This window comes from Dendropsophus ebraccatus, chromosome 3, assembly GCF_027789765.1.
Source record: "Dendropsophus ebraccatus isolate aDenEbr1 chromosome 3, aDenEbr1.pat, whole genome shotgun sequence".
In the NCBI taxonomy this organism is placed as follows: Eukaryota; Metazoa; Chordata; class Amphibia; order Anura; family Hylidae; genus Dendropsophus; species Dendropsophus ebraccatus.
In genome coordinates, this window is record NC_091456.1 from 73,339,738 (window position 1) to 73,363,857 (window position 24,120).

The following is a 24,120-nucleotide window of genomic DNA, read 5'->3' on the forward strand; positions in this document are numbered from 1 at the left end:
TCCCAGGCCTGCTCTGTACTCCTTTAATGCAAATGGAAAGTAACCATACACCCATTCTGGGAAGGGGTTAAAAGTAGTAAAATAAAATATATATATTTGGTATTTCATTAATTGCACCAGCCCACAGGAAAATTAAAGGGGTAATTCAAATCCCTAAAATTTATCAGATCCCCACATACACCTGCTGGGTTGGATTGATGCACTGAAAGTGGTAGTCCTGATGCAGAGGAAAATTACCTTCATCCACACTGCCCTGCACACGAGAGGGCCATATTAGCAGGTTATATGCTTCTACTTTAAAAAGTAATGTAGAGCTGGCTTCACACAAGCATATTATTCCTGCACATACACATTTTTGTAAGTCCTGGCCAGACAGTGGATCTGATGCCCTGTCAGTTAGGCCATGCGTTCACAAGGACCCATATACACAGGAAAAATATGCACATGAAAAAGCCAGCCTAAATCTGTTACATGTGGTGTTCTTTCATATCGGTTAAAAACAGCATGTGCTAAAAGACAATATTCTGAGAAAAAGAGCCACAAAAAATTCGAAATCATGACGTTTTTGTGGTTGCAACCCACAATCAAACCCTTATGGTGTGTTTAGACAGATTTATCTGACAGATTTTTTAAGCCAAAGCCAGGAACGGATTCGAAAAGGAGGAATCTCAATCTTTCCTTTATGACCTGTTCCCTCTTTATAGTCAATGCCTGGCTTTGGCTTTAAAAATCTGTCAAATAAATCTTTGTCTAAACTCACCATTACACACAGATCATGGTGTTAAGTGTCTGTGACAAAAGCTGTTCCTGTCACTGCACGATCAGAACCCCTGCAGTGTGACTGCCGAGGTCCTCATTGTTTTTTCATAATATTTACCTCCATGGGGTCTAATGATAACCCTAATTAATGCTATGTAATAGCATAGCACTGAATGGTATAAGCAATTTAATAATTGCTTCTTAAGACTATCCTGGGGAAATTAAAAAGTGTTAAAAAAAAATATATATATATTATAAATATATACACACCACCTTTATTTTCCGGCGTATAAGATGACCGCCAACTATTCCAGTTAAAATAGAGAATTTGAGATACACTCTGTGTAAGACTACCCCTACTCCAGCACACACCAAACAAACATTAGTAAAAAACAAAACAAAAAAAAAAACAGACAGCAGCGAGATCTGAGGCGCAGAGAAGGAGGTACAGTAATACCAGTAGCCAAACGGGTGATAGGTCTGTTTTTCTGGGCACAGGGCCACTCTACCAAATGCCTTTTTTCCACGCCTGCAGCTTGCTCTGCCCTTCATATGGTCTCCACATATGTAGGGGATGCAGACGTCTTTAAGCTCCCCCCACCATATGTGGTGACTCCAATCCCATTCCGAAGTTTTTGAGCACCCGCCCTATAAGACGACCCCCGACTTTTCCTAGGTTAAGAGGTAGTCTTACATGCAGGAAAATAAATATATATACACACACACACACACACACACACACACACACACATATACACATGTCACAACAGCGCAATGCTATTGCAGGGAAATTTGTAAAAAATAAAAGTTTGTTAAAAAAATTTGTAAAATATCAGAACATGTGTATAATTATACTTGAACTGACCTATAGAATAAAAATGTGTCAGTTTTACTATAAAGTGCATTGTTTAACCCTAAAAAATCTTCTCAGAAGTCGGGGGTCAACTTATACGCCAGGTATGGTCGCTGCATACGGTGGAGGAGCTAAAAAAAAAAATGGCTGCATTCCCACCGTAGGCGGCAACCACTCTAAAAATAAAAAAAAACAGTTAATTTACCTGTGACCCGTTCCCAGCAGCCGCGGGTCTCCCCCCAAAACTGAAGTCCCCGAAGCCGCTCCCGGCAGCCGAACTTCTCAGTACATCACACTGCCTGTGTCAGGAAGGGGTACAAGACGCGCAGCTTCCGGAAACGGGTCACAGGTGAGTTAATTGTTGTTTTTTTCCTTCTTTGACTGCAGTTAACCCCTGCCTGACCTCAGCAGGGCTCCAGCTAGTAAACCCTGCTGCGGTCAGGCAGGGGTTAACATTTTCCGGCATATAAGGCAAACCCCTGACAATCTTCTTGAAAGTCAGGGGTTGTCTTATACGCCCAGTCGCTTAAAAGCCAGAATATACGGTAAATGCTCTCTTATACCCGACTGAACAGAGACAGCTTTGTTAGTTCAGACAGATATTACCCTGTTCAGGAGCTCCCTGCATAATTCATTATGATGCAGCCGGTTCCATATATAGAGCAGGGGGTCTAAGGCTCTGTTCACACCACTGTCTGGTAGATCCATCAACTGACTCTACACACCAATGGCACCTAAGGAACTTCTCTGACAGAATCCCTTTAAACTTTCATTCAATTGGTTTTATCTACCTTTTAGGCCAGTCTCACATGTACCATATCGCAGCGGATTTCACGCTGCAAGTTCTGCAATAAAATTGGCTGCGACATTCTGTACTTTTAGCCACAGCCTACTTAACTCAGCAACTGCTGGGCTAACAAGTTAATACATTACATGTCCACGCTCCTGGCTGCTTCTTCAGCTCCCGGGTCACTGCAGTCCTGCTCAGCCAATCAATGCACTGTCCGCCGCCGCCACTGATTGGCTGAGCAGGATGGCAGTGAGCAAAAGAAGTAAACGGTGGCGCGGGTAGGTAACATATTAGCCCGACAGTGGTGGGTAAATTGGGTAGGGGCTACATTCTAGCAGCGGAATTGAAATCTGCTACGAGAATTTAGATTCATAGAAAATAACAGGACAGACCATCACAATATAGAACTCAAAGCATGAAATTTGCTGCGATGTAGTATATGTGAAACTGGCCTAAAGGTCTGTCTCCCTGCTAGGCCCCTCTGATGTGTGTGTGTTTACAGCTGGTTGTTTAGGTTCCAAGCAGTAATCCATCTTCACACTGACAGCTCCTAGCCCTGTAGGGTTGTCATGACCAGACTTGGCATAGTAGATCTGAACACAGAACAGGAAAGTGCAGAGCAGAGGAGCACAGTGCTAATTGGCCAGAAAACAAAGACTGGAGGTGCCTGCCCTCTACAGCAGGAAGTAAAACAGAACAGGGGTATTAAGAGGGGTAACTTTGGCAGCTGAAAATACACCTTTAATTTATATCTTGTTTAATCTTATGCAATAAAACATCCTTAAGGGCTGCAGCTATGTGAACATTGTGCCGCCTCTGAGGCCAACATGAGACCAAACATTTAAATGGAAAAAAAAAGCAATTGTCACTACTACATATCCTCACATTAAACAATAAGCATACAAAGCTAAAATACTCTGCATCTACTAAAGAGCTCCCCAGAGTGCCACACAAAGGGAATAAAAAAAATAAAAGTTAAAAAAAAGCACATACTGATTCTCAGGGCTCTCAGTTTGTGCATCACAATCTCTTTTACCCCAAATCACAGAAAAGGAGCAGGCAACATACTACACAACCTCATGAGTCATGCATCACAAGATCAAATCTAAAAGAACATGTTTATCTTTATATAGCGCACGTAAAAGTTAAACTGTACAAGGTGCATTTGGAGCTAGCTCTGATGCTGGTCATTTACCACTACTATATAAAGTGTTCTGATAAGTTGTAATGGTATCCAGGAGACATCTATAAGCCCTCTGTAGCTACCATGATAGGACTGTTTGGACTAAAAACTTAATGTGAAAAAAATGGGCCAAAGATACTGTTAAAGGAGTCTGGGGAAATTTTTTATTAAAGTATTGTATTGCCCCCCAAAAGTTATACAAATCACCAATATACACTTACCGGAAATGCACATAAAGTGCTTATTTTCCCTGCACTTACAACTTTGTAGTGTGTTATTTAAGTGAATGGCCCCCTTCCTCGTGTGCCCCCCCCACCCCAGAAGTGTGGTGCAGTATACTTACTCAATTGCTTCAGCCGTCCCTCATGCCGGCCCCCCTCTGCCACGCCATCGGCTGCTCAGCCGCGATTGGCTGCGCATTAGGACGTCATCGACCCAAGATGGCGGCCGGGGTCAACAGCAATTAAGTATACTGCACCACACTTCTGGGGTGGGGGGGGGACACGGGAAAGGAGGCCATTCACTTAAATAACACACACTACAAAGTTGTATAACTTTGTAATGTGTTTTATTTAGTGAATAAATGTCAAACGCCACACAAACTCTTTAACTGCATATTTCGCATTTTATTTAGCTGGATTGGCTCCAGTCAGGGGAAGAAGGGGAACACTTCCTTCTTACCTCAGAGGGGAACATTTCTGTTGTTGGCATATAAATAAATGGTCCTCACGTTAGGGGCATTTAACATGGAGTAAAATTGGCGTGATTCTCCACCACGGAATTCTGCTTGCCTCAGTGTGACACTTTCTCTAAGGGAGGACATGACAATTCTTTGAGCAGAGCGACGGAAGCAGAGACAAGCGAGCCCTCCCATAGAGAAACAGTGTCACACTGAGGCAGGGATTCCGGGGTGGAGAGTTCCACTGCCGAATTCCGACGATTTTACTCCGCGTGAACTGGCTCATGCTATAATACAATCGTGAATAAAATCTAAGGTGTACAGTATTTTAAATGAGAATTTTTTTTATTAAAGTATTGTATTGCCCCCTAAAAGTTATACAAATCAGCACTATACAATTACAGGAAATGCTTATAAAGTGCTTCTTCCCCTGCACTTACTACTGCATCAAGGCTTCACTTCCTGGATAAAATGGTGATGTCACGACCCAACTCCCAGAGCTATGTGGCTGTGGCTTCTGGAGGGGAAGATGGCAGAGGGACACTGAGGGACGCAGGGCACTGGAGGGACACAGAGCATCCCTCTGCAATCAGCCTCTCCAGCAGCCACAGCCCGCACAGCTCTGGGAGTCAGGTTGTGACATCACCATTTTATCCAGGAAGTGAAGCCTTGATGCAGTAGTAAGTGCAGGGAAAAAGCACTTGATAAACATTTCCCATAATAACGGTATATTGGGGATTTGTAATACAATACTTTTTGCCAGACTTCTCCTTTAAAGAGTGATCTCGAAGCCACGTCTACCCTAAAATGGTAGCAGTGAGAAATACAATTTGGTTAAAAAAAAAAGCCCTTAGTACAGCTCCAATGACTGTATATTATGGATTTTGACAATAAAATGTTTTTAGTGTTTATTGCACAAGACTAGAAAAACTTGCTGTGATTGTGATTGTCATTGCGATGTTAACAGACAATAAATTTAAAGGGATATTCCGCTCAAACATAACTTTTCATATGTTTTTGCCCAAGAGACTAACAATTCATACCATACTTGTTATTACCTATTCGCCTTCTCCCAGTTTTAAGCTGATACTTTCTGCCAAAAACACAAAAATCTGTGTGAGCTTTTCTCTCCCTCCTCCCCGCTCCCTTCTGAGTTGGCTGATATCCCTCGCCAAGAAGGATAATAACAGGGTAGTCATCAGCAACATGACCTTAGCTTAACACTCTTAGCTTTTAAAAGAAGCTACAAAGTTGCAGATAAAGCCTGCCAGGGAATATTATATAAACTATCTCAAAAGGTAGCGGGGAGGAGGGGGAGACAGAAGAAAGTTCACACGCAGATTTTTGTTTTCAGCAGAAATCAGCTACTTAGAACAGGGGGAAAAAATGATAAGATAATAACAAGTATGGATGGAATTGTTAATCTCACCCCCATGGGCAGCAACATATGAAAAGTTAAGTTTGAGTGGAATACCCCTTTAAGACAACGTTAAAAAATAGTGACCACTATTTGATTTTTTTTTAAAGTTATACTTTCAAAACAAACATATCCCATTCTCTGAAATAAGCATAAATGTAGCGGTGAGCTTTAACAAGTGAGGTAAATATAAACAGTGATTTGGTAAAGTTTCTTACATTAAGCAATTAGGTCACTGCTTTTATTTTCCAAACAGAAGGGGTAGGGGGGTGGACAACTAAAGTCCCTTTTTTGTTTTGTTTTTTAATCCTCTTGGTATCTGGTCCCCAAATGAAAATTTAATGTAACCTGCATTGTTGGTAGTAAAATGAAAAGAATATATATTTAACTCCCTTAAAATGTTTGTGATTAAACACTGTCACATACCTGTAATCTTGTCCCTTACTAGTTTACAAGATTCGATTTCTCCAATGCTCCCAAACAAGCTCTTTAGTTCCTCTTGTGTCATGTTCTGAGGCAGGTAGTTCACTATTAGGTTTGTTTTGCTGTCCTCTGTATTGTTGGAGTCCACCGGTGATGTGCAGTTGTTTATGGTGTTTTGACAATTGCCTGTGTTATTGCAAGTGGGACCATTGGACAGCTGCGTTTCCATGGCAGCAATTACCTGCTAACAAAATAAAATACAGAAAAGAGGGAGAAAAAGAAGCTGTCAGAACCAATTGGTACTGAAACTATAAATGTCTAGTTAGTGATTTACACAATCAAAAAGTTCCTCTTGTGAAAGAAATGAGCATGCTACATATATCAATGATACATGATGCCAGGAAATCCAATAATCTGTTCCATTGCACACCATCTGTATATCCAGACACTGCACACAACATGGAAATAAGGCCTAAGACACACAAGTATAACTTTTCAGAGCTCCTGCATACACTGTGGGTCACCCTGCTGTGTTTTTGATGAGCAACTGGGCAAATATGGCTACTACAATGTGCACTACTGGTGACCTCGCTCAAGGACAACTGCAGTAAATGAATAGCATACAAAAAAAAAAGTATTAGCTTTTTTTAAATTTGCATAATCCCTACAATATCTATAGATGGGAGTCCTATTACGGTAGTTTGAAATACCTCTTTATTGTATTAATATGTGAACTACTGCTTTAAAGAGGAACTGTCTGGTCTCTTGAGATATCGGTTATAGTATATGTTGGCTTCCCAAAGAAGCATCTTTACAGGAAACTTTGTGATGTGCCACTGCACCATTATTGCTCCTGGATGTTACCATTCCCAACAGAATGGTTAGACTGTTAAATACCATGGGGGTAATTTCTAAGATTTCGTACAAGGGAGTTTTTTCAGAAAACATTGCTCTAAAATTGTTATCTTATAGGTAAGCATTAAAAGGGAACCAATCAGAATGGGGCGTATAAAGGCACTAGCAGTGGCCCATAGATGTTTGAATAACTTCTACCATTTCCTCAGTTATTTGGTAATTTTTTATGAAGGAAAAAGACCTTTTACTCCAACGCGCGGGGTATGCAAATCCCCATTATCTAGACCAGGGGTGTCAAACTCAAATACACAGTGAGCCAAAATTAAAAAATTGAAGAAAGTCGTGGGCCAACCGTGATATTTAATGAAGAGTGCATGCAGGGACTGCCTATCGTAAAGTAATTGTCCCCACATGATACCCACTATATTCCTTAAAGGAGAAGTCCGGCCAAAATTAATTTTTGATATATTGTTACTTATGAAAAGTTATACAAATTTCTAATGTACATTAATTATGGGAAATGCACATATAGAGCTATTTCCCTTAATTTAGTAGATCAGGAAGTGTTAGAAATATCTCTGAAGTGACGTCACGACCCAGGGTGTAATTCCTATGGAGTGTCCAGCAGGGGGCTCTCTCTATATAGAAGTCTATGGGACTTTATTGTTTCTATGGGTTTCAATGTAATGTAATGTAGTGTACAGTGCTTTATTGAATGAATACATCTATGGAATACTTTGGGGAGCACGTGTCCTTGCTCCCCAAAGTATTGCATAAATGTATTAATTCAATACATTCAATACACAGTAAGCCCGCCGATCCGCCGCATTTCCGCCGCATTCCCGCCGATCCGCCACACGCTGATCCGCCGCATTCCCGCCGATCCGGACCATATACATTGAACTACAGCTCCCATCATCTGCTTATAGTATAAACAGGTGATGGGAGCTGTAGCTGGGTAATGGATATGACATGCCGCCGGGCGCAGGGGGGAGCCGCTCAGTACACAGCAGCTCTCCCCCCTCCTCCTCCTCCTCCTTCCGGGATAACTTCCGCCTATACCAATGCTGAGTCCCTGCCTGGCCGCCGCTCTCCGCTCTCCCCCCCCATACATACCGGCTCCCGATGCATCCTGGTGTCCGCGCTGATGCCGGGAGCCGGTATATGTGAGCGGAGAGCGGCGGCCAGGCAGGGACTCAGCATTGGTATAGGCGGAAGTTATCACGGAAGGAGGAGGAGGAGGGGGGAGCGCTCCTGTGTACTGAGCAGCTCCCCCCTGCGCCCGGCGGCATGTCATATCCCTTACCCAACTACAGCTCCCATCACCTGTTCATACTAGAAGCAGATGATGGGAGCTGTAGTTCAATGTATATGGTCCGGATCGGCGGGAATGCGGCGGATCAGCGTGTGGCGGATCGGCGGGAATGCGGCGGAAATGCGGCGGATCGGCGGGCTTACTGTGTATTAAATGTATTGAATGAATACATTTATGCAATACTTTGGGGAGCAAGGACACTTGCTCCCCAAAGTATTCCATAGATGTATTCATTCAATAAAGCACTGTACACTACATTACATTACATTACATTACATAGAAACCCATAGAAACAATAAAGTCCCATAGACTTCTATATAGAGAGCGCCCCCTGCTGGACACTCCATAGGAATTACACCCTGGGTCGTGACGTCACTTCTTCAGAGATATTTCTAACACTTCCTGATCTACTAAATTAAGGGAAATAGCAGTATATGTGCATTTCCCATAATTAATGTACATTTGAAATTTGTATAACTTTTCATAAGTAACAACATATCAAAAATTAATTTTGGCCGGACTTCTCCTTTAAGCAGTAGGTAGTTCCAAATTATCATGTAGTAGCCCCCCCCCCAATAATGCCCCACATACTAGCCAGGCCTACTATAAGAGCCCCACATAGTAGCCAGCCCTTCCAATAGTGTCTTATATAGTAGCCAGCCCTTCCAATAGTGTCTTATATAGTAGCCAGCCCTCCCAATAGTCTCTTATATAGAAGTCAGTCCCTAAAAGTCTTATACAATACCACCCCTCCCCCCTCACCTATAGTTTTATATAATAGCCAGCTCTCTCCAATAGTCTTAGAAAGTAGCCAGCCCTCCCCAATAGTGTCTTATATAGTAGCCAGCCCTCCAAATAGTCTCGTATATAGTAGCCACTAGCCAGTTCTCCCAATAGTCTTTTATATAGGAGCCAGTCACTAAAAGTCTCATATAGTAGCCATCCCACCCTCATAATTTTATATAATAGCCAGCGCTCTCCAATAGTCTCTTACATAGTAGCCAGCCCTCCAAATAGTCTTTAATATAGTAGCAAGTCCAAGCGACTGTCCGGACCACCCATCTGCTGCAACGTCAGGCAGGCCAGATATAATACAGCAATTGAAAAGCTCAGCGGGCCAAAAATAATGGCACTGCAAGCCAAATTTGGCCCGCGGGCCAGAGTTTGACATGACTGATCTAGACAGTGGAGAAAAGACTGGACTAGTTACAGCCCTGTGCCAGTAAAAGAGGCAAAGTCCTAGCAGCCTGATATGTAAGCCGCTGTTCTCCATCATACACCCTACACGAAGCACTCAGAGCCGTGACATTACGGGCCAGTCTCCGCTCTGCCGCATACACAATGTACCAGAATAAAAGACTTCTTTCCTGTACCTAAAGTTTATAACAGAAGGAAGACATGGTAGGAAAGTTTATTCAAACATCTATTGAGCGCTGCGAATGCCATTGTAAGCTCCATACCGGTGACTGTTTCCTTTTAATTAAACAGAAAAACTAGTCCTCTTTAAAATGCTTTTTTATTAGAGAATACTCTAAAGCCAACACTTTAATTACAAATTTGTGGTGAAATTGAGTATAATTGTGTGCCAGACAAATGGTCCCAGATTTTTTATTTAGTAAAAAACTGCTTTACTTAGACATTCTCCAAGTTACAGCTGGGCATACTGATGTGCAAGACTGTTTACATTCTGCTCAGTGAATGTTTAGTAAACGTAGTGGGAAAGCATGCAGCATGGATGCCGAAGGTAGCCACAGATCCCTGTTCATCTTACTGAGGCATACTATCCCCCCCCCCCCCCCCCCCCCCACACACACACACACACACACACACACACACACACACACACACACACACACAGGTGCGTTTTAACATTTATCTGACAGTTTTTTGAAGCCAAAGCCAGGAACATACTTAAAACAGAGAACCGATCATAAAGGAAAGACTGAGATTTCTCTTTTTAAATTCATTCCTGGCTTTGGCTTTAAAAAATCTGTCAGAAAAATCTGTGTGTAAACACACCATTACTTTCACTTAAAGGGAATCTGTCAGCTTCCGGGCCCTACCTGAGGTGCTGACAGTGTGCTGTAGCTGGCAGTCCCCTAGTGAGCATGGTGCCTTTTGGAAATTTTCTGTGCAGTGGATTATGTACAGTCTTAGGTCACCTACGGTAATGAAGAGTCAAAGAGGAGTTGTTTGTGCCACACACTGACACGCCTCTCAACTCCTTCCTCCTCTTTGTGAATAATCAATGCTGCCTGGCCTCCTGTTTGCTCAGCTGTCAGCCAGTGTCTGATTGCAGATCAGTCCTCTGTAGGCAGTTTATGTCTGAAAGAAACATTCAGATATAGTTGAATCTCTGATCCCAAATGTGTTGGAGCTGTGGTCTGGGGGTAACTGACCAGTCTACTGACAGCAGTCTCTGGTTCAAATCTCCTGATTGATATGAAAGGGTTTTTTTTCTCATTGTATTATTGTTAAGGCCATGTTCACACACAGTATTTTGTCTGTATTTTGCAACCAAAATCAGGAATTGATTTAAAAACACAAAAAGGTTATGTTCAAACACTGTTGAAATTGAGCGGATGGCCGTCATTTGATGGCAAATATCGGCCGTTGTTTTAAAATAACAGTAATTATTTGTCATTAAGTGGCTGCCATCCACTCAATTTCAACAGTGTTTGAACATAACCTTTTTGTGTTTTTAAATCCATTCCTGATTCTGGTTGCAAAATACGAACACAAGTACTGGGCAAAAATACTGTGTGTGAACATGGCCTTAACAACCATACAATAATGAGAAAAAAAAAAAAAAACTTCTATGATTGTTAAGGCCATGTTCACACACAGAATTTTTGCCCAGTATTTTTGTCCGTATTTCGGAACCAAAATCAGGAGTGGATTTAAAAACACAAAAAGATTACGTTCAAACACTGTTGAAATTGAGTGCACACTACTCCGTATGGCTACAGCGTAGAAAAAAGGTCACAGGTTTCTTTCCAGCGATGTTTATTAAGTCCACACAATATAAACTTCCATCAACGTTTCGGTAGAAAAACTACCTTTTTCAAGCATGGGTACAACAAACATAATACACAACTATACACCCTCTCCTAGCATGAGATTGCTCATGAGACCTCTGTGTGTGAACCAATCAGTGCAAAAACACACCCCTAATGATCCCATAGGTAACCAGCTGCATAGCTCCACCCCTTTGTCCTCACCTAGGTGACTAAAACATATACACATCAAGGGACATACAGTGCAGCTCTAATAGTGCATAAAACTCGTTATACTATGTCTGAGGTGTCCCAATGGCTGTTGCGGGATCCCCCAACTGTTCTGATCTTCCCGAAGATGCTGCGAAGGGCACATCATAACATCCGCGCCACGCTGTTTGTAAACATACTCACTGCGCATAAGTCACATCTTGCGCGTGCACAGAGCCCAAGAGGAAAACTCAGGCCTGCCCGGTCCGGTTTGGTGATACAGTGGATCTCTGAAACCTGCCTTGCGCATGCTCAGTTTCCGACGCATGCGTGATGGTGAAGATGAGCCTGAAACCGGACCAGGCAGACCTGAGTTTTGCTTTTGGCCTCTGCACACGCACGAGATGTGGCACATGCGCAGTGAGAATGTTTACAAACAGCACGTTGTGGATGGTTTGATGTGCCCTTCGCAACATCCCCGGGAAATTCGGAACAGTCTGGGGATTCCGCGACCGCCAATGAGACACCTCAGCCATAGTATGACGAGTTTTATGGACTATTAGAGCTGCACTGTATGTCCCTTGATGTGTATATGTTAGTCACCTAGGTGACGACAAAGGGGTGAAGCTATGCAGCTGTTACCTATGGGATCATTAGGGGTGTGTTTTTGCAATGATTGCTCATATGAGACCTCTGTGTGTGTGAACCAATCTCATGCTAGGAGGGGTATATAGTTATGTATTGTGTTTGTTGTACCCATGCTTGAATAAGGTAGTTTTTCTACTGAAACGTTGATGGAATTTTTTATTGTGTGGACTTAATAAACATTGCTGGAAAGAAAGCTGTGACCTTTTTTCTACGCTGTAGCCCCACGGAGTGGTGTGCAGTTTAACGGGGTTTTCCTGGTTAGCTATGTGCAGAGTCAAGGTGTCCAGTGCTGGTTCCTATTTGTGTATGTTGAAATTGAGTGGCTGGCCGATATTTGCCATTAAATGACGGCCATCCGCTCAATTTCAACAGTGTTTCTATAGCGTTTCTAGGTTTTCAATCCACTCCTTGTTTTGGTTGCAAAATACAGACCAAAAATACTGAGTGTGAGCATAGCCTTACAAATGATACAATAATGAGAAATAAAAAAAATTAAGGACCTCTATTTCTTTTTTATCAGGGAATTTGAACCAGAGAATGAACTGCTGGCAGGTCTGAAGACAGGTGAGTTACCCATAGACCACAGCTTCAACACATTTGGGCTGAAAGATTCAAATATATCTAAGGGTACAAACCCACTTGACGTATTTGCTGCGTGAATCAGTCTTAAAAATAAGCAGGCAAAACGCAGGTTGGCTTTATACGATTGTTCTGCTTTAAAATACGCAATTGCGTATTTTTGAAGCGTGAAGCTTGTTGTTAGCAAAGCATCAATTGTTAACAACCTGTGCGAAAAACGCATGTAGCTTCATGCTTCAAAAATACGCAATTGCGTATTTTAACGCAGAACAATTGTATAAAGCCAACCTGCATTTTGCCTGCTTATTTTTAAGACTGATTCACGCAGCAAATACGTCAAGTGGGTTTGTACCCTAAGTGTTTCTTTCAGACATAAACCCTACAAAGGACTGATCTGCAATCAGAGACAGTAGCTGACAGCTGAGTGAGCAGGAGGCCGGGCAGCATTAATTATTCATGAAGAAGAGGGAGGAGGAAAGAGTGGCGAGGTGTTCCAGAGTGTGGCACAAACAACAACTTTTCACCTTTAGTACAGAAGGAAACATGAGACTGTGCATAATCCACTGCACAGAAAAATACCAAAAAGTCGCCATGCTCAATAGGGCACTACCAGCTACAGCACACTGTCAGCACCTCAGGTAGAGCCTGGGAGCTGACAGATTCCCTATAATTTCATCTGTGGATATTTGTCACCTAGGCGGAGTTTTAAAGCAGTTGGGCCCCATATATGAAATGTGAAGCATCTTAGCTCAGCACAGAGTAAGGGGGTGACAATATAACTTTAGTATATTAGAAAGCACAGTAGACTATGGGACACTGCAAAATATATATCACACTGCTTAAGGCACCGTTCACAGTACGGAATGGGGGCCAAGATTCTGGGCAGAACTCCTCCATGCCAAATTCTATCAGTTACAATGGGAGAGTGCATGCGCCTCCACTCTCCACTCAAAGAATGGACATGTCAATCCTGGTGCGTTTTTGTTTCAGTTTACGCCGTTCACCGTGCAGAAACAATAATGTTATATTTTAATAGATCTGACAATTCCGCACGCTACGATACGTAATATGTTTATTTATTTAGATTGATATAATGGGCAAGGGGGTATTTTAAACTTATTGTGAGGGGGTTTATAAGGGTTTTTTAATACTTTTCAAAACTTTTTTATTACACTTTTTTTAAACACTTAACACTGTAAAATATGCAATCTTTAGATTGTATATACTGATCTATGTTATGCCATAGCATAGCATAGATCAGTGTTATCAGCAATCCATGTATAGAGCCTGCCTGAAAGCAGACTCTATACATAGATTGCGGATCCGACAGGACGGAGGTAAGGAGCTTACCTTCGCCTGTCAACACATCCGATCTGGATGCAGGGGTCCCGATCACTCAGTGACAGATGCTTGATCTGTCACTGAGTACCTTAAACTCCGCGATCTACAGCGATCGCCACGTTTAAGATACTCATTGACATAGCAAACATTAGGGGGTTAATGAGTCGGCTGCGGGATCGCAGCTGACTCATCACCTGCGGCCCCGGACACAGATGAGAGCGGGATAGCTATCCCTGCAGCGCTCCCGCTCTCATGAATAACCCCTTCAGTTACAGGAACGTATATATACATTCCTACTGCACAGGGTAAGGGCAGTAGGAACGTATATATACACATGTTACTGGCGCGAAGGAGTTAAAGTCTGATCCTAGCTTTGTCTCCAAAGTGCTGAGGCAGAGAGAACCCATAGCAACTACTGAAATCAATCTTCCATTTAGTGATTGTAATGACAAAGTTCTTCCAGAGCTCAACTCTGTACATGCACAATCAAGTCACATTATTATGACCACCGTGTAACAGCCAGATTTACCATCATGTGCAGCATGGACATCAGCTAGGTGAGCTGGGAGTGACTCAACTCCCTGGTGGGTTGTCACAGGAATCTGGGGCATCCCACAGCCGCAGTAGGGTATGTGGGATAGGATCCATAGAGCAAACAAGGTGGTCCCAAAGATGCTCAACTGGATTCAAGTCTGGGGAATTAGGCTTGTCTTGGTCATGCTCTTCAATGTCACACTTTTCTAGCCATGTGGTACAGTACAGACCAAAAGTTTGGACACCTTCTCATTCAAAGAGTTTTCTGTATTTTCATGACTATGAAAATTGTAGATTCACACTGAAGGCATCGAAACTATGAATTAACTAACACATGTGGAATCATATACTTAAAGTGTGAAACATATGTCTTATATTCTAGGTTCTTCAAAGTAGCCACCTTTTGCTATGAATACTGCTTTGCACACTCTTGGCATTCTCTTGATGAGCTTCAAGTGGTAGTCACCGAAAATGGTCTTCACACAATTTTGAAGCAGTTCCTTAAGATACTTCGCACTTGTTGGCCCTTTTGTCTTCACTCTGTGGTCCAGCTCACCCCAAACCATCTCGTAGCACCCCATCACTCTCCTTGGTCAAATAGCCCTTACACAGCCTGGAGGTATGTTTGGGGTCATTGTCCTGTTGAAAAATAAATGATGGTCCAACTAAATGCAAACCGGATGGAATAGCATGCCGCTGCAAGATGCTGTGGTAGCCATGCAGGTTAGGTATGTCTTCAATTTTGAATAAAACCCCAACGGTGTAACCAGCAAAGCACCCCCACACCATCACACCTCCTCCTCCTCCCTGCTTCACGGTGGGAACCAGGTATGTAGAGTCCATCCGTTCACCTTTTCTGCGTCACACAAACACACGGTGGTTGGAACCAAAGATCTCAAATTTGGACTCATCAGACCAAAGCACAGATTTCCACTAGTCTAATGTCCATTCCTTGTGTTCTTTAACCCAAACAAGTCTCTTCTGCTTGGTGCCTGTCCATAGCAGTGGTTTCCTAGCAGATATTTTACCATGAAGGCCTGCTCTACAAAGTCTCTTCTTACTAGTTGCTGTAGAGATGTGTCTGCTGCTAGAACTCTGTGTGCCATTGACCTGGACTCTAATCTGAGCTGCTGTTAACCTTTAATCTCTGAGGCTGGTGACTCGGATGAACTTATCCTGCGCAGCAGAGGTGACTCTTAGGGTACTATTACACGGAACGATAATCGGCCGAATCGGGCCTATCTGGCCGATTATCGTTCCGTGTAATAAAGACGATTAGCCGATGATCGTTGTCATCGGCTGATCGTTGATATAGGTTCTGACCTATAATCTTCGGGCGCCAACCGAGCACCGCTACGTGTAAGGGCTCCTCTTCCTTTGAGCTTTACAGGGTCCCAGCGCTCCAGCTTCACATCGGCCTCTCTCAGCTGACAGGACGCTCCGCCAATCACAGGCCGGGACCGCCGCGGGCCACTGATTGGCTGAGCGGCCTGTCAGCTGAGACAAGCTGCTGTGAAGCTGGAGTGCAAGGGACCCGGGGAGAAGCTCAGGAAGAGGAGCCCTGCAACCTGGATAGGTATGTATATAGTTTAAACAAAGGCTGCAAGGACATCGGTATCGATGTCCCTGTAGCCCTTGTTAAACGATTATTGGCCTGTGTAATAGGCCCAGTAAACGAGCGCCGATCTAGCAGATCGGCACTCGTTTACAGGTATTATCGGGCCCCTTATCGGCCCGTGTAATAGTACCCCTTAGTCTTCCTTTTCTGGGGCGGTCCTCATGTCAGTCTTTGGAGCGCTTGATGGTTTTTGCAACTGCACTTGGGGACACTTTCAACGTTTTACGATTTTTTCGGACTGACTGACCTTAATTTCTTAAGTAACGATGGCCACTAGTTTTTCTTTACTTGGCTGCTTTTTTCTTGCCATAATACAAATTCTAACAGTTATTCAGTAGGACTATCAGCTGTGTATTCACCTGACTTCTGCACAACACAACTGATGGTCCCAACCCAATTTATAAGGCAAGAAATCCCACTTATTAAAACTGACAGGGCACACCGGTGAAGTGAAAACCATTTCCGGCGACTACCACTTGAAGCTCATAAAGAGAATGCCAAGAGTCTGCAAAGCAGTAATCAAAGCAAAAGGTGGCTACTTTGAAGAACCTAGAATGTAAGAAATATTTTCAGTTGTTTCACACTAAGTATATACAGTAATTGCACATGTGTTAATTCATTGTTTTGATGCCTATAGTATGAATCTACAATTTTCATAGTCATGAAAATACAGAAAACTCTTTGAATGAGAAGGTGTGTCCAAACTTTTGGTTTGTACTGTATATCCACCCCAGGAAAGAAACTCATCATGCATGGGTGTACATGATCTGCAAGGACAGATATGTGACCAAATTGAGTGTTCCCATAAAGCCTCTTATCACCATTTCATTTTCTTTCAACATTAGTTGCAGTGTGTTTGTTCTGATATTTTTTGGTTTGACGAGCCAACATCCATCCACTCGAAGCTGAAAACATGACTCATTGGAGAAGACAACTTTTTGCCAATCAGCAGAGGTCCAATTGCGATGCTGCCATAAAAATGTAAGCCTTTTCTGTTACAGCAACTTCATTAGCAGTGGTATTGTGATCATCTGATTGCATCAGAGCTCTACAGTTTGTTTTGCTGTTTTAGAGGTCTACCAGCCCCCTGTTCATTTTGGTGGTGAGCTGCCTCCCTATTGTTTGTTAGCGGGCCATAATGCTTTGTAGCCAACGTCCACCTCTCACATCGGCACAAGTTGCTCTGCAGTTTCCACACCACTTATGTGCAATGGTGCCATTTGTTCACTTCAATATACTTTCACCACAGCAGCATGCAAAGAGTTCAAGTGTGCAGTTTAAGAAATCTACCACCCTAGGGTAGTTTGGACAGAAAGCCAATAATATTCCTTTTTGCAACCATGATATATCCCCCCTTTTACCAATGATGGCAACAAGGGATGTGTCTATTTCACCATATATACCCACCAAGCCATCTCATGTCACATGGCTTCCTTCTTGAACACCACACTGCAGACATGGAAAGTAGGAGGTGATCATAATGTGGCTAAACTGTGTAATAGATAACAGTCCTTCGGTTTCCTCTATTAGCTTAAAATGACATAACGGAGCAAACGACAAGAAACTGTTTACCCTGGACAAACTCTTAATGCACAACAAAATGACAATTTTAATTGTCCTAAAATTTTAAAAGTCCTATTTGCCAGTTGCAATGCAACTATATGAATAGCTTCATCGTAAGTAAAACACAAGAAATTGCATCAAATTGTGTATATAGTGAATAACTTGCACAGATCGGCAATTCACTTTTCCACTGTAAGGGAACATTTAAAAATCTATTGTGTTTTATTGACAGGACAAAACTGGTAATTGTGCTTCCTATGCAGAGAACTGGTTCACTAAATACATAAAGAAAAACCTTCTGGTAAAAGATTTACAAAAAGGTATACAATTAATTGTTTAGCACCTAGACTGTACATCATTCTGTAAAATAATGAATGGTAGTTTACAAAACACAGTTTTTGCCCAATTGCACATTTATTTTCCCTTTCAGGTGGAAAAAAAAATTAGATCTTAAGCCAGCATTCAAGTGAACAGCTGCACTAGGCCGGGTGTACTGAAATAATAGCATTGCACAGCTACAGGACCATCTGCTCTGAATACAATGATACTCGGGATGAAGTTTAACAAACTAATGACTATCATGTTGATAAGCTGAACAAAACTGACTATATGGGCAAAATTAAACCTTTAAAATGAATGAGGCAACATTTTATCTACGAGAAATGTATTAACACTGATGCACAGTGTGGTGACTGCTAATACAACACATGGTCTTTGAGATCATACCAAAACATATTGCTAAGCAAAAATTAGACCTCATCTGTCTTATCCAGAGGCCTTTCAAAGCTAAGCTAAAGCAAACAGTGTAGAATTTGTAGAAACTACAATTCATACATATTTAACGCAAAAATGTTTTAAGATGCATTTCAAATGGATAAAAAGAATTTATGGTTTTGGTATGGCCTCATTTCACTATAAAATGCCTATAGAAATTTAAGAAAAATCCCACAGACCCCAGTCCAAGGCTCTGCGGCCCACGAACCACTTCTAAGCAGAGAAGCCACATCACACAGTCTGACTGCCATGTTAGATTGGAGTTGCCGTCTGAAATATGGACACAAAAAGTATCGCATGTTAGATAAGCAAGAAAATGCAAATACAGCATTACAATCATCCTATTCTAGCAGTTTCTACATAACACTGCTATACTGGTTAGTAGAGCAGCTCCATTTAAAGGGGTAGTGCGGCGTTTAACATTTATTCACTAAATAACACATATTACAAAGTTTTACAACTTTGTAATGTGTGTTAAGTGAATGGCCCCTTCCCCGTGTTCCCCCCCCCCCCCCCACCCCAGAAGTGTGGTGCAGTATACTTATTCAATTGCTGTTGACCCTGGCTGCCATCTTAGGTCGACGACATCTTCGGGAGGCCGGCCGGAGCGCTCCAGCCTTCCCTCATGCCGGCTCCCCTCTACCACGTCATCAGCTCCTCAGCCGCGATTGGCTAAGCATTATGATGTCATCGACCCAAGATGGCGGCCGGGTTCAACAGCAATTAAGTATACTGCACCACACTTCTGAAGTAGGGGGAACATGGGGAAGGGGGCTATTCACTTAAATAACACACACTACAAAGTTGTATAACTTTGTAATGTGTGTTATTTAGTGAATGTGTAACGCCACACAACCCCTTTAAGAACTGCATATTTTGCATTTTATTTAGCTGGATTGGCTCCAGTCAGGGGAAGAAGGGGAACACTTCCTTCTTACCTCAGAGGGGAACATTTCTGTTGTTGGCATATAAATGGTCCTCACGTTAGGGGCATTTAACACGGAGTACAATTGGCGGGATTCTCCACCGTGGAATTCTGCTTGCCTCAGTTTGACACTTTCTCTACAGGAGGACATGACAATTCCTTGAGCAGAGCGACGGAAGCAGAGACACGTGAGCCCTCCCATAGAGAAACAGTGTCACACTGAGGCAGGCGGGATTCTGGGGTGGAGAGTTCCACTGCGGAATTCTGACGATTTTACTCCGTGTGAACTGGCTCATGCTATAATACAATCGTGAATAAAACCTGAAGTGTACTGTATTTTAAGAGAGAAGTCCAGCGAAAATTTTTATTAAAGTATTGTATTGCCCCCTAAAAGTTATACAAATCACCACTAAAACTAATAAAAAGGAAAGAAAGGTAGTTAGGCAGAAACTTAAAATGTCACAGGCCAGAAAGCTCCTGAACTATATGTTAAGATGAGGCTGTGATTGATGCCAAACCGTATAATCCATTGCCTATAACCATTTAATGGATAAGTCATAAAAAGCTACAAACAGCTCACAACCTATACAAAAAAAAACATTTGATATAATTTTTCCGATCTATTGTCCAATATAAGGGTGAGTTCACACAACTTCCTGTGTCTAGTCTTTCCCCCCCCCAAAGTCTAAACATAGAAAGTTCTGGTCATTTGATTGACACAATGGGGGAGATTTATCAAACATGGTGTAAAGCAAAACTGGCTCAGTTGCCCCTAGCAACCAATCAGATTCCTCCTTTCATTTTCCAAAAAGTCTGTGAGGAATGAAAGGTGGAATCGGATTGGTTGCTAGGGGCAACTGAGCCAGTTTCACTTTACACCATGTTTGATAAATCTCCCCCCATGAGCCATGACACTCTGTACTGACTGGGACCGCATATTAGGCATATTAGTAAACAAGCACAAAGGTAAAAAGCTGCCTTCAGGAGACTGGACCTGGATTTCAAGTAAATATAGCTTTGTCTTAAAGCATGATAACTAAAAAAAATAGTCATTTTAAAATGCCAACACACTTTATTTCACATCTACTGTTTATTTAGATTTTGAAAATTATAACACCAGGGACACATAACACCAGGGACACATTAAAAAGTAAGCATTTTGAAATAAACTCACATTGCATAATACCACCATATATCTATAGTTTCTGATATCCCCCAGTGTTCACTCAGATATACAACCCCAGGGGTCTTACAATTATCTGATAATCCTTGATTAATTACATCCTGTGACTGCACTCAGGGCTCAAGGGCCTCCTAGCCAACAAGGTTCCTGATTGTTCCAGGAACCAATGACTTAAGGCCCTATTACAAAGGAACGATTATTGCCTGTATTCGGCAACGATCAGCCGATATAAGCCATGTTGGCTGAACAGTGATGTTTGAAAATTCAATTATAAAATTTTTAAAGAGAGTTGGTACACTTTTCCAACTCCAGCCAAAACTAGCTCCGACTCCACAGCCCTGTTCATAGCCTTTGTCAGCTGCCTAAAGACTATGGAAAGGCTGAAACGCACACTGTGATGTATACTGATCATGTGGAATAAAAGTATTCCTGCATTGAAGATTGGTGTGTTTCTAAGTATTTGAGAATTGCCCCACTGCCTTGAGTACCACAACTAGTGGAAGTGCCGATCACCTTGGATCGCTCGCTATATTGTTGCCACTGACCATCTCTTATGTATCATATCGGCTGATCTGCTTAGGCTACGTTCACACGTATTTGTCCGCCACGGAATGCCATTCACCTCCCTCTCATAATAGGAGTCTATGGGAGGCGCGCGCTGTTCATGTTCATGAACATGTTCATTCTTTAGCGCGGAGAGACGCTGTGAGAACAGCAGCGCGCGCCTCCCATTATGAGAGGGAGGCTAACGGCATTCCGCGGCAGACAATTCCGCTGCGGAATTCTGCCAAGTTTTGCTACGTGTGAACGGGGCCGTAAGCCTCCTGAAGATTTCCTGACGAAGTTCTATAGCGAGACATGCCTTTATTCTAACTATAAGTCTATGCAATATGTATGATTGCTCTATTCATTGCCTATGCTGCTATCTACCCAGTGCAGTATATATCTTTGCTATAATTTTCTAGTATTTACTGAGAGACCATTATATATCTACTTTTTCTTTTTAATGCATATCTAATAAATTTGGTTTTAAAAGGGTTTATTGCAATATGGTAAGCACATTTTCTTCATTGGTCTCAATGCTGCTGAGAAAATTTTGCTGATATGCAGATTAGGACATTACTTCTTTCAGGCTCTGTTCACACTTGTTAACGACCCTAAAATGAGCCTATCGATTCCAAAGGACCAAATGTAGTTTACAAGTGACTAAACTCTTAATTCTAAAGAACATACAGATACTGTATTTTGAGCCACTTAGAGGCACAGCCAACTGTCCTTTAGTCCCAGAAAATTACAGTACTAGAATACTGCCAAAATGTGTTACAGCATATTACTTGATGAACTGTGGGAGTAAAGTTGTACATCGTGATGTAAAATAGGTTTGCTTAGTCTGTGACAATACATTTTTCTATGCTAACTTCTAAAGTGTCACTGTTATAACTTTCAAAATCTAAATCAACAGTAGATGTGATATAAAGCAGGTTTGCCATTTACTTTTTTTTTTTTAGCCATCATGGACACTTCCTGTTTTCTGACTTCTTTGTCTCAAAGAACAGGAAGTCAGAAAACAGGAATCCCTGTGTATCCCAGGCCATCTGAGCACTCACAGAGAGAAGGCAGTCATGTGATTGATGGACATATTGAGCCGTGACTCTGTACTGGCCGGAATTCCTGGGTTTAGTCTGTTTTTCTCAACCGGAACAAGTCTAAAAATCTGCCTTCAGGAGACTGGACCTGGATTTCTGATAAGTACAGCTTTGTTTTAAAGCATAACAAAAAAACAATGAATTTATATTGAAAACTTGCTTTATATCAACATCTACTGTTAATCCCTTTTAATTTTTGCATTTTCCTTCATGCCTTCTAAGAGCCATACCTCTTATTTCTCTATCTACAGGGCCATGTAAGGACTTTTTTTTGCTAGGAAGAAGTGTACATTCTAAAGGCATATTTCACTCTACCATAAAATCAATGACAACCCTTCCCCCCCCCCCCCCCTCTAAATTATTTATAGTTTATAGCTCGGCGGGATGATTGACAGGCAGAGAGGCCAGTAACGGACCTCTCTGCCTGTCAATCATCCCCTCTGAGCGCGCTGACAGGCAGAGCGCAGTGACTAGATACGAGCGGGGAGCCGCCCACCATGACTATTTCCCCGCTCGTATCTAGTCACGAGCCGGGGAATAAAAGTCATTTTCTCAGTTATAAAGCACCTGCTGCTGCGGCCGGTACATGCCGGGGCCGCTCCAGGTGCTTTATACAATGCTCAAGGGAACCATATCAGCTCAAACGGGCTGATTGGTTCCCTTTAACACCGCCATACCAGACCTGACCAATACTGGCATACTGTGACTGGATAACACCACCACACTAGACCTGACCAATCCCTCCCCCCACCCCTTATCAACAGTTGAAAAAGTTGCTTCCTTCCCCCTGCTCCATAGTGCTGCCCCAGGCACTGGACCATGTTTGCCAATTGGTAAATACAGCCCTGTTTGTAATGGCACCTTTCAATTTACCATAAAATTAATGACAAACCCCCAAAATATTTTTAGGGTGAAAATGGGAACAAAATACAGTTCCACACATTTGGGGGGTTCCATGTTTATGGAATGCACTTTACAGTAAAACTGACAATAATCTTCTATAGGTCAGTCTGAATACAGCGATATGCATGTTTCTATAGCTTTTCTAATGTTTTACAATTTTTTTTACAAAGTAAAAGTTTTTTGCAAATAGGTGTGATTAAAATGGTACTATTGTGATTACTATAATTTTATTTTTTTCACCTACGAGGCTGTATGGGGTACTATTTTTTACACTATGATCAATTTAGTTTTTATTAGTACTGTACTTGTGTAGATCGGACATATTGGTCACTTTTTAAAATATTAAACATAATACAAAAATCAATCCTGGCTTATTTTACGGCTTTTTGTTTATGCCGTCTACCAAGTTTTATTTTACTCATGCTACGGTATATAGATTTGTTATATTATTTTTATTATGTTTATTATGTTTTATTCATAAAAAGGGAAAGGAGGGCGTTTTAACCTCTTAAGGACATATGACGTACCGGTGCAAAAAAATCCCAAAGTGCAAAATTGCGCATTTTTGGTCGCATCAAATCCAGAAAAAATTTAATAAAAAGCGATCAAAAAGACGTATATGGGCAATCAAGGTACCGATAGAAAGATCACATCATGGCGCAAAAAATGACACCTCGCACAGCCCCATAGACCAAAGGATAAAAGCGCTATAAGCCTGGGAATGGAGCGATTTTAAGGAACGTATATTGGTTAACAACGGTTTGAATTTTTTACAGGCCATCAGATACAATATAAGTTATACATGTTATATATCGTTTTAATCGTAACAACTTGAGGAACATGCATAACAAGTCAGTTTTACCCCAGGGCGAATGGCGTAAAAACACATTTCCCCCAAATAAAAGAAATGCGTTTTTTTTTTTCAA

General features: G+C 42.0%; 1 protein-coding gene across 5 annotated transcripts in view; it reads right to left on the reverse strand.

Moving 5' to 3' along the window:
• ELAVL2 (ELAV like RNA binding protein 2) overlaps positions 1-24,120 on the reverse strand; it is a 155,420-nt gene that overhangs the window by 119,970 nt on the left and 11,330 nt on the right. For 4 of the 5 annotated variants that reach the window (XM_069962002.1, XM_069962001.1, XM_069961998.1 and 1 more), the window contains exons 2-3: positions 18,717-18,807; positions 6,108-6,348 (exon numbers count right to left, since the gene is read on the reverse strand). In XM_069962002.1, coding sequence (XP_069818103.1) covers positions 6,108-6,348; positions 18,717-18,788 — 313 coding nt within the window. In that variant the 5' untranslated portion in view covers positions 18,789-18,807. The remainder of the gene's footprint in view (positions 1-6,107; positions 6,349-18,716; positions 18,808-24,120) is intronic. The other variant, XM_069962000.1, reaches the window with a different exon arrangement.